This window comes from Hirsutella rhossiliensis (genome assembly GCF_020360975.1).
Source record: "Hirsutella rhossiliensis strain HR02 chromosome Unknown scaffold00005, whole genome shotgun sequence".
In the NCBI taxonomy this organism is placed as follows: Eukaryota; Fungi; Ascomycota; class Sordariomycetes; order Hypocreales; family Ophiocordycipitaceae; genus Hirsutella; species Hirsutella rhossiliensis.
In genome coordinates, this window is record NW_025408671.1 from 2,653,665 (window position 1) to 2,664,561 (window position 10,897).

A 10,897-nucleotide genomic window follows, 5' to 3' on the forward strand; every position below is an offset into this window, starting at 1 on the left:
CATCGTCCAGGACTTTGTACAGCAGTCCCCTTCAAGACTTCTTTCTGTACAGGCTGTCAAAAACATCCCTCCGCTTCCGCCTCTCCGCCTCGAGCCACTCCAGCACCTTCTCGGCAACCTGCAGCCTGGCCTGTTTCTTGCCCAGGACGCCGCTCACGAGGCCCAGGTCGCGCGGCACCATGTCGGCGGGGGAAAAGACGGGGCAGCCGCGGAAGAAGCCGGGCATCTCGCTGTCGGGCACGACCTCGTACCGCGGGCTGCTCAGGTTGAGGCTGGTGGCCAGGTCCGAGACGTGCCGGAAGACGGACGCTTCGTCGCCGTTGTCCGGGTTGCTGGATCCGCACTCGGAGCAGCCCGGGACCCCCGAGGACGGCTGCGGCTGCAAGCGCGGGGATCTGTCTGCTGCTGCTGCTCCTCCTCCTCCTCCTCCTGCCGCGACCCCCCGGGCGGGGCTAGGAGACAGCGCCGGAGACTGGGTTGCAGCCGCGGCGCGCTCCTTTGTCGGCGGCGTTGCGGCGGGGACGGCGCCCTTGACCACGGCCTGCTGCAGGTATTGCAGAGCGCACTTGGCCGCGTACCGCTTCGCATTCTACGCCGCGTCAGCTTGACTGGTTGGATCGTGTGAGTAGGTATAGGACAGTAGACCAACCTTCTTGCCCTGGAAAGCCGGCGGCTGCTGCCCGGCGTCGATGCCGTGGCGCTCGCGAGGAAAGGAGCCGCACTCGGCAATGGAGCAGACAAAGCTCCATTTGGGCTGGAGATGGCCGTCGACGGGCACCAGAGCGGGTTCGCCATCGGTAAACACGGGCGGCGACAGACGACGAGTCTGCGTCTCATCTGGGTTGGGCCGTGGGTCGTTAGCAGTCCCGCCCACGTCGACGAGATATCCAAGGCAGCAGGGAGGGGGAGGGGGGACCATACGAAGCAGCAGGCTGACGTAGTCTCGGTCACCAACCTCGGGCTCATCATCGCCAAAGGGGATGAGCATGGAGATGGCCTCGAGCTTGATTTGCGCCAGCGGGGCGGGGCGGCTGTGCGTCCTCTCATAGTCCTCCTGCTGGTCGATCCAAGCTCGCAGGCGGTGCCATGGCACCCTCGTTGTTGCTGTCCCCGGGCTGCTCGTCGACTCCATGGGGCAGCGATACGCGAACCGTAGACAGAGGCTGGGCGTCTCTTTTGGGGTTGCGACTCTTCGGCGCTCGACGAGTTATCAGAGTTTTAGCTGGGGTTGCAGCGGCACAGCTTTAGAGCGATGGGAGGTTCCCGTTTTTTGCACTCATCACCGCGCCAACCTCGTCTGCCAGCCACCTTGCCGACGAGAAGAAGTCTTGTCCCCCAATGAGACGGCGTGGATGGCGGTTGGTTGCACAGATTGCTTGTTGAGCGAACGGCGAGCGGCGGCAGAGTGAATGGGGGTGGGGCTGCATTGAATGTGCGAGTGAGAGGGTGGGTGGCTTTGGGCATCAGTATTGAATGTCAGTCGGTCTACGACAAGCAACAACCGCATATCCGTCCTCACCGACGAAGAAAACTTCATGTTTCCATCTAAATCGGCCTCTTCCATGCCATCGCGCAAAACGCTAATAAGCAAAAAAAGGGACATTGTTTGCCGCAACCAGCTTTCACAGACCATGTCCTCCTTCATCATTGGGGTATCTACTCGGAGTTCCACCACGTCCTCACCTGGCCACTGCCGGTTACATGTCCTCGAAAAAGCCGCCGCCGTCCTCGCCGTCCTCGTCCTCAGTCGCGGCCTTGGCCTGATGCATAAGCCGTCTCCTCTCTCGGCGATTGAGCTGTGGCGCGGCGCCGTCCTTGGTACTTGGCACGCCAGTCTTGCCGTCTTTTCTGGACGGCCCCTTCTCTTTATGTTGCTTCTGCGGCGGCGGCGGTCCCCCGGCGTTGGACGCTGTCGCAGAGACCTTGAGCTGCTGACGCTTCGGCGTCTTCTCCACTGCCTTGCCGCCTGCCGGCTTCGCCTCCCGTAGCCTCCTTAGAGCCTCTGGTCCCTCTGCCAAGGTTCTCTCGACGACAGACCACATTGGCGGCCTTTCGGCTCTCAGTGACACCTTTGCGGAAGGCGTCTTGCTGCCACCCTCATCTGCTTCCGCCGACAGGGCGCTGCCGTAGAGGCTGACATATGACTCTAAATGAGGAAAATAGAGAGTGTACGCTTCATCAACCTCGGCAGTATGTAGGTCTTGCTTCAGCCGGTCCGTGTCGTCGGATTCGGGCGTCTGTTCCATTTGGCGTTTGAGTTGCTTGACGAGCCGCGATGCCTTTCTTCGCTCTGAACATTGCCACCTTGTTAGCCGTCGCCTCGGAGAAAGGCTGGTAGACAGGCGTCCAGCGACGTACCGAAGAATCGAACCATGTGATATTTAGCAATCATGGCGCTCCGCTTCCTCTGGAAGGCCTTGTCGTCGAGGTCCGCCTTGTGGGCCTCCAGCTCCCGCTCGAGGTCATTGACGACGTTGGCGGGCAAGTCCTGCTTGCGCTGCAACAGTCTTTGGATGTTTCGGGCACGTTTCTTTGAAAACTCGGAGGTACCCTGCCGGGCCTTGTGCTTGGCTTTCCCCAGCTGCTTCCGTCGCTTGGTGTTGTCCAAGGATGATGGGTCGGCCCCGTTGTCGTCGTCTGCCCCTCGCGAGCCCACTTCGGCAAAGGGTCTCTTGATTCCCATGGTGACGAGACGTTTGCCTCACTCGCACGGTTGCGATTCAAGCCGGCGCCAATGCAAATCGAGGAAGAGGCGCCGCCCGCCGGCTTTTTTTTTCAACTTTGATGTGGGGCAGATGAGCCGGCGGGAAAAACCACGGGCTCCGATCTTATCTCAAGCTTCCGGTTATGTAAGCTTTCTCCCTAGCTCCATTAAGAGGTCATCGGACGAGAGACCATGAAGCTTGTGAATGTCGGTGCAAGCATGGACCTTGATCTTCTCGCACGGCGCTCCCTGTCTCCCATTACTCGCTGAAACCCGGCTCAAGGCACAAACGATGCTATGCGACCGCTTGGCGACCGCTTCAATGGCATCAGGTGATGCCCAGTGAATCAGGAACCGGCCATTAGTCCAGCAACGGTTGAGTGAGCGCGGCTCCTCTCGGTTCGCACTCGACGCTGTGCCGTGGCCTTGCAGCTTCACTCGCCGTGGCCGTGCTCGTCAGCCGTCATATGAGCTCGACTTGGGCTCGCCAGCATGGACCGTCCCGAGCCTGGGCTCGTAAAATGGTCCGCCAACGCTGCCGTCGACAGCTTCGTGCACATCAACCTGCAGCACCGCGTTGTCCAGCTCTACGAGCCGACTGGCCATGCCCACAAGCGGCAGTTCGACTACGCCAAGCTGAGCAGACACGATGACTTCCCTCCCCTCACAACCTACGACTGGTCCCCCGCCAACCCGGAGCTGCTGGCCGTCGGCACCAGCTCGGGCATTGTGAACCTCTTGAGAATCGACGACAACTCCAATGCCTATGTTGAAATTGGCTTGAAGATGGCTAGGACCTGTCAGGCAGTCGCCTTCAACACAACCGGCCTCTTGGCTGTTGGTCTCGACCGTGTGCGCATGGACCAAAGCCTGCAAGTCTGGGACGTCAATCGTCTGTCCGCATTGGGAAACCAGGCGAGAGGCTTCCCTTCAGAAGCAGCCACTCTTGTCGAGGCCAGGACACGCCTCGAGCCGAGCGTGTCTGTTTCGAGCCTCAAGTTCTTCGAGGACAGTCCGCAGACGCTAGTGGCCGGCATCAAAGGCCAGGGGTTGCGGATACATGATCTCCGTGGTAAGTCGAACCATGCCCATGTTGCCGCCGCTCCGAGCTGAATACCGGCCGTCGTCAGATGCAACAACCGTTGCCACCTTTCAGACGAAATGTAACAACAATCTGGCCATTGACTATGCAGACCAAAACTTCTTTGCCTCGTCTGCCCTCGACCACCCGGGCGTCATGATTTGGGACCGCAGAGTCACGTCCCGTCCCTTGGCTTCGCACACCTACATCCAGGCCGTTGAACAAGACGACCTGCCGTGGGGGGGAGCCCTGAGACTAAACCAGGTCATCGAGACAAACTCAGATCTTCTCCCCGCAGATGGCAAGCACTCTCTCATACGCTCACTACGGTACTGCCGTGACCGCCGTGGTCTGCTGGCTGCCCTCTCACCCACAGGACAGCTCAAGGTCTTGGAGACGAACAGAGAAATGCAGTCGTCTGGCGCCGCGCCACAAGGGGGCCCTGAGCTTCTCCAAGTGCAGCGATCTCACGAAATGGACGTGTCGTACCGAGACACCTCCAGGAGGAATGATCGCATAGTGTCGTTTGATTGGATGACACTGGGATCCCCTGTCTTGCGCCCGAGACTCCTTGTTTTACGGGCAAATGGCAACTTCGATGTGCTTGAGCAGCCATCTCGCACGTCTGACTATGTCTTCAACCTTGTGCCCTGGCAGCCACCCCATCGCGGTTTGCAAGGTACTTGGACCCCGACGGAAACCTCTTTTGCAGAAACTAACGCATCGCAGAACGTGCTCCGTACCATGACATGATGCGCTTCGAGCCGTCGCAGACTGCAGAGATGCTGGGTACCTTTCTGGCTGAAGAGACACTGTCCGAAGTTCCCATCTTCGGACCCGACAAGGCCCATGTCCAGGAACGGCTGCAAAGCGCCTCGAAAATCAGATCGGCCGCGTCTACCACTGTCGAGCACGTGGATGGGATAACCACAGACCTACCCGATTCGTTTCGCAATGCCAAGTCGGTTTCTCAGACGCTACGCAGCCTGCGCGCCTTTATGCGTGACGAACATGGAGCCTCGCACACTGAAGATGGCTCTGTTGCCCACCACCGTGGTGCCAGTCATTTGGACAATGGCCTCAACGATATTTCTCTGGCATCAAATAGCCTGGGGTCCTGTCGTGAGATCCACGAGGGATTGTTGAGCTCTCTCGTCGCAGCAAAGGGGCTCCCTAGAGAAGCCCAATGCGTAGTCGACCATACCATGCTACTCCGCGCCCAAGAAAAGTATCTCTTTGATGCGGCCACCAACCGGAATATTGTCTCAGATGATCCCTGGAAGATGTTTATATGGGACTGGATTGCCGGTAAGTTGAGAAAATCGAACGTGGCTTGAGCCTATGAGCATGTGACTGATAGGGCCTCAAGACGCCGAGCGGGCCGCCGACGACGGAGGCATGCTCTTGGGGAACATGGACCTGAGTTTCCTTGGGGTCCATGCCATATGGACAAATGATCTGGGTAAGCAAGCGTCCACCTCGACGCATCTCGCGGCTGCGCTGACACTTTCATCGTAGGCAGAAACCCAAGCACCCGCCTTGCGCCTGGCACCGCCGTGCCTGACGCATCCCAGTGGGAGCGAGCCATAGGGCAGTACTGCAAGAAGCATCGACTGCCAAAATTCGATGGCGTTGCCACCAAAAGGCCGTACCATCGACAGCTGTGCCTCGAGATCTGCGGTTGGGGCGATCCTCAACGGCATGACCCCAATGGAGTTGATCGAGAGGCTGATCCGGAATATCCCACCGCCATTCACACCATGGTGGCTTCTCGAGCACTGTTCAGAGGGGATACAAAGCAGGCCATTCAGATACTAAAGAAAGCCAGCTCCGCGCATCCGGAGTTGCTCTTCGTCTCTCTGGCGCTCCAGCTCACGGGCCGCGGCGGGAAACAGGCGGCCAAGGAGCAGCTAGAGATTGACGACGCGGTAGCATCAAAAACGGATCCGTATCTGCGGGCGATATCGTCCCTGATTGCGACTGGAGACTGGACCACCATTGCCAACCAGCGATCTCTGCCCCTGGCAGACCGCGCCGTGGCAGCCTTTCGTAACTTTGACGACGAGCAGCTCACCAGATGGCTCAAGGACCAAGTGTCGCTTGCTGTCGAGGAGGGGGACGTGGAAGGCATTGTGCTCGCGGGCATCAACGATGACCTGGTTGACATCTTCGCCCGCTACGTGCAAAAGTTCCACGACGTCCAGACGGCCACCCTCGTCCTGTCCACCTGCTACCCTCGCTACATGGACGACATCCGCTGCCGCGCCTGGCGCAACGCCTACCGCGCTCACCTCCAGCGCCACCGGCTCTTCTTCCAGCGCACCAAGTTCGAGGTGGAGTCCACCAAGCGCTCCAAGCGAGACGGCGTGCCGACGCTCAAGCCACCCTCACGGCAGATTGCCCTGCGCTGCGTCTTCTGCGATGCCGAGACGTCCCTGGCCAACCAGGGCGCCGTGCCGCCGTCCACCGCCACGGCGCCGTCGATGCTCGAGACGCGGAACCCGCTGCTGGCGACGAGCATCAACGCCGGCGTCAGCTGCCCCAACTGCGGCCGCCACCTCCCGCGGTGCGTCGTCTGCCTCGAGGTCGTGGGCGTGCCGCGCTCCGTCAAGCCCGAGGACAAGGAGGAGGGCCGCGTGGCGGGCCGCTTCCCGACCTTTTGCCTGCGGTGCGAGCACGTCCTGCACCTCGACCATGCAAGACAGTGGTTTGCCAGGCACGTCGAGTGCCCCGTGCCCGAGTGTCGCTGTCTTTGCAACTTTAAGGCGAACCCCGAGCTGGGCTATGGTTAACATCAGGAACTGCTTTTATTACTGCTACCTCATTCTCATCCACGTAGACCTGGGGCTAGGAAGGCGTCGAGCGGCCATGTTTAGGTCTCTGTTGTCATGTCACATTCTTCGAGGATATATGCTTCATGAGTCGTTCCCCTACGCTCTGCTTCTGCGCCGCGCAGTTCTTCTACCTTCCGCCGTCCTAGCAAGGGGCACCCTTGAAAAACAAGAATAAAAATCGAGGTTCAAATATGATTCCGCCGAGGGATCCTACCCCCTGCCGCGTCCAAAATCATGTATCCGACCCCCGTAGCCTCGCATCCGGCCCCCGCTCGCCCCCCCTCCTTGTTCGTCTCTATCCTGTCATGTCCATTACCAAAGCGCTGAAATGTCAGGGAGGCACCACCTTTCACCAATGTGGGTATCACGGGTGCCAAAAATGTCTCGACGATCTAGTTGCACGAGAGACCCCTCCTGCCGCTGGGCGTCTTGCTCCTTTATCTCACAAAGACGCCTCCCTCTATCCCTCCGGGTCGATTGCTCTGCACCACGGGTGTTCCAGCACCTGCGTGATGGAGTAGCGCTCCTTGACGTCGCGGTTGAGCATGCACCGCACGAGGTCGATGCTGTCGTCGCTGATGGTAAACGGTACGCGCAAGTCTCGATCCATGATCTCGTCGATGCTGTAGAAGGGGTTTTCCTTGTAGATGATGGTGTATAAAAGAATTCCCAACGCCCACACATCTTGCTCCTTGCCGCCATATGGCTTGCCAGCTAAGACCTCTGGGGCAGCATAGTCTGCCTCGTTGTGAGTCAGCCGATCCCGCAAAGGGGGGTTGCGTGCTTAGACTTACCAATGGTGCCCACAAACACATCAAAGGGGCCACTCTTGATGTATGCTGCGCTGCCAAAGTCTATGATTTTAATGTTGCCCTCGCCGTCGAGGATGACGTTCTCGTCCTTGATGTCGCGATGCACTACTTGTGCTTTGGTGTGCATGAAGTGGATAGCCTGGGCCACCTGCACGAAGATGCTGCGGCATTCGGCCTCTTCCATGTTTGCCCGCAGCTCAATGTAGTCGAAGAGGTCCATGCCGGGCAACCCATGAGGCGCCATCTCGATGTAGTAGTTGACGTCGTCCTCGAAGAACCCTTCCATCTCGACAATGTTTGGGTGTCTGAATTCAGGCCGCCGTAGGTACTCGAGGACGTGGATCTCCAGGGGGACGGTGCCTAGTTTCCGGTCTCTCGTCCATGTGTCGACTAGAATGCGGCGCTTCGTGACGTACTTGAGAACGACTTTCTTCCCGGACTGCTTGTGACGAGCCAGTTTCACCTGGCCATAGGCGCCTTGGCCCATGTCTTCCAGGATCGTGTAGTCGTCGATGGTGGTCTTGGGAGACGGCTCGGCAGCTCTGGCCACGGCGGCCTTTTCACTAGTCTTTGGTGATGCTCTGGCGTGCCTGGTAAACTTGGCGGCTGCGCTCAGCGCGGCATCCTTCAGTTGCTTCGACAGAGTCGCGACGGGCGGAGAAGTTTGCTTCTTGGCCTCGTCATCGTCAGACGGTATTTCCACCGGTGTGTGGACCGGGGGTGTCTGTCCGGGAGAAGGCTGGCGAAGCGGTGTCGTTGAGCCCGAGTTGGCCGGCGAGTCTACGTGCAGTCGTGCATGTGCGTGCAGATGCCGCGAATAGGTAATCCACAAGGCAAAGACCATCTCCTTGCGCGGCACCGAGAGAGGCTTGTCACTGCCGTCGGCATCGTCCTCGTCGCTATCCTCTGCAACGGTCTCGTCTGCGATGCTAGCCTGCTTCTCACTTTCCACAACCCGCATTTGGACATCAATCTTGAGGTCTGACCCATCCCGATGCTTCGCAGGCAGACCGTCTGGCTGCAAAAAGACTGCGGCGGCGTCGGGGCGATGCTCCTTCAATGCTAAAAAGGCCGATGCACGGCGAAACCGCTGCTCGGGAACCACCATCCCGTCCATTATCTGCAGACCGTCTTCCTCCGTCATCGTCTCGAGAATCTTGTCAAAATCGGGGATCAAGGAGTTCATGGGCATCCCGTCGGGCTTCTCGTAGCCAAACAGGGCGCCGCAAAAGACGGAGTTGGAGCTTCGAATCTTCAAGCTGTCTGGATCAACAACCACGATGCCGGCCATGTGCGGGAAAGACGACACCCGTAACTCCAGCTTGCCGCGGACCTGCTCCACGGTGCAAGGCACGTTTACCTGTCGGTTGTTTGGGCACGTGAAGTATTTCCGCCGCGTGATTTGCGCAAAGTCGATCTCGCCGATGGTGGGATCGATGCCTTGCCTCGGAATCCGGGGGATCAACTCGGCCACGTCAAAGTCCGAGCGGGCCGACTTGGACCCCCAAATCGGCTCGGCGGCACCGGAAATACTCCTTACGGCGCCTTCCTCGTCCAGCTCCAGGTAGGCGACATCCTCGTGGATTTCTTCCAGGACCCATATCAGGCCAATCCGTTTCTCCTTGACCCACAGGCTCGCTGAGCCCGTGGCGCCGTTGCGCTTCTGAATAGGGACCACATCGCCGCAGAGCAAGACTCCGCGGGACAGGCTGTTCCGATGCTGACCAGTGCCTCGTGTCTTGGGCGGACTAGGATCACCACTATGGACCGTCTGGGCTCTCCGTGGGGAATACTTTGGTGGCTGAGACCTCGAGTTCGGCTTGCTCAGGAGTTGAGCCGTGATGCCAGATCGGCCTCCAAGTAGGGTCGACGCAGCCGACACGGCGGGCGTCCTCGGCTTGCCTCCCTCTGTGCTCTCGTCCTCTGCGTCGTCTTCGGCACGCAGGAGCTTCCGCTCCAGCCATGCCCGCCGCTCCTCTTGGACGACTTCCAGTATACCCATTTTGCGAACTTCGGCTTTTGTAACCCCGAAGACGAGGCAAGCAAGATCGTTCGCGGCTATGATGGTCCACGGCGGCTTTGTCTCTGTAGTGAAAATAGCCTGGGCGGCGGGCACCCACCTATTTGTGTGACCGTGAACTGCAGGGCCAAGGGCGCTTGGGAACTTTTTGGATGGCCGAGATGCTTGCGCCAAGGTTGGTGACACTGTTGGCTCCTCGTACATCTGCTGGTCCGCCAAGAATGGTTGCGACATTGTGTCCATGAGTTTATGCTGCAAGGTAATCCCGAGCGTGTCCGTCATGGTGCGCTTCAGGCTCGTCGGTCTCGAGGCGGGCGGCGATGTCATGGCAGTCGTTCCGCTCTCGTTGGTAGGCGTTCTGCTCGAGTTCTGGGAATCTAGGCTCCCCGGCGGCGCGATGCATGAGCTTTCCGGCGGCGCATTGCTTTGGTCCTGAAAGCGAACCTGCGGAAGCTTTGAGGGCTGTGGCATCCGGGGAGACACAAGATCTGGTGACGGTAGTTCGGCATTGGGGGATCGCGGTACAAACTGCCTCTCAAAGACATTTTCGCCCGTCAACTCGGCAGGGCCGGTCAAGGGGCCTGCAGCCATTGACTGGTCAGGGTTGGGCAGGTTGCCCGCCCCAATCAATTGTGCCTGAGCCAGAAGCTCCAATACGTTCTGGGCATCGACATCTCCCGTTACCCTGGCCTGGGCACTGGCTAGACCGGCTTGCGACGAGTTCATGGACCATCCCATGCGGTCTTTCATAAACTCCATGGAACGCTTGAGGACACTCTGGCGGTTGTGCAGAAAGTCCTCGGACTGGTGGGCGAAGGAAAAGGAATGAAGAGACTCGGAGGGGAAGCGTGACAGATCTTCGGAGAAACTTGGCGAAGCAGGAACGCCAGGCTGGGGTACAAGGCCCGGGGTAGCGAGAGCGACGCTCATGGACGTTGACCGGGACAGCGCTACAACCGATGGACTCCGCGAAGTGGCGGTCGAGTTTGGCATGGTCGGGTTGCGAGAGGGAGGGTGCTGCTGGCGTATGCGACGTAGACCGGACAGTCCGGGGCCATGTTCATGGTCGGGTAAGTGAGCAGACCTAGGGTGTCGGCACAGTTAGAACCGGGCGGGCATCGGCATTGGCAAACACCAGAAACAGCAGAGCACATACCTCGACATTGAGTCGTAGTCTATGAGAGTAGGGGATGGGGCTTCAAAGGACATGCGGTACCGGCTTCGGTCGGTCGGAGCGTCGGGCTGAAGAGCCAAGTTACCGGTGCTCCGGTTCTTGGGCAACGACAGCGGCGGGGCGAGCTTGCCACGGCCCCTGTCATCTTGGCCCTTGGCTTTGTCGGCGCCTGGGAGGTGAGAGGCAAAGGGGTCAGTGGCGGAAAAGTAGGGTGCCAGGGGAGGGTATCGAGACGGACTTTGATCTGGCTGCTCGCCATGCGTGTGCAGCAT

At 59.4% G+C, this 10,897-nt stretch overlaps 4 protein-coding genes across 4 annotated transcripts; 1 reads left to right on the plus strand and 3 right to left on the minus strand.

The window, feature by feature from the left end:
* Positions 1–31: 31 nt before the first annotated feature.
* On the minus strand, positions 32–1,132 carry HRG_05534 (uncharacterized protein; the record flags this gene model as incomplete). Its single annotated transcript, XM_044864005.1, has 3 exons — positions 32–589; positions 650–837; positions 922–1,132. The coding sequence occupies 3 exons, from the start codon at positions 1,130–1,132 to the stop codon at positions 32–34; spliced, it is 957 nt and encodes a 318-aa protein (XP_044720537.1).
* A 565-nt stretch (positions 1,133–1,697) lies between these two features.
* HRG_05535 (rRNA-processing protein efg1 domain-containing protein) lies at positions 1,698–2,683 on the minus strand (the record flags this gene model as incomplete). The annotated part of the gene is made up of 2 exons (XM_044864006.1): positions 1,698–2,290; positions 2,359–2,683. The coding sequence occupies 2 exons, from the start codon at positions 2,681–2,683 to the stop codon at positions 1,698–1,700; spliced, it is 918 nt and encodes a 305-aa protein (XP_044720538.1).
* A 513-nt stretch (positions 2,684–3,196) lies between these two features.
* Positions 3,197–6,577, plus strand: HRG_05536 (zinc-ribbon like family domain-containing protein; the record flags this gene model as incomplete). The annotated part of the gene is made up of 6 exons (XM_044864007.1): positions 3,197–3,776; positions 3,835–4,086; positions 4,162–4,464; positions 4,515–5,093; positions 5,146–5,247; positions 5,304–6,577. 6 exons carry the CDS (start codon positions 3,197–3,199, stop codon positions 6,575–6,577), a joined length of 3,090 nt encoding a protein of 1,029 aa, XP_044720539.1.
* A 502-nt stretch (positions 6,578–7,079) lies between these two features.
* On the minus strand, positions 7,080–10,897 carry HRG_05537 (kinase; the record flags this gene model as incomplete). The annotated part of the gene is made up of 6 exons (XM_044864008.1): positions 7,080–7,357; positions 7,414–9,913; positions 9,977–10,342; positions 10,406–10,535; positions 10,608–10,794; positions 10,864–10,897. The coding sequence occupies 6 exons, from the start codon at positions 10,895–10,897 to the stop codon at positions 7,080–7,082; spliced, it is 3,495 nt and encodes a 1,164-aa protein (XP_044720540.1).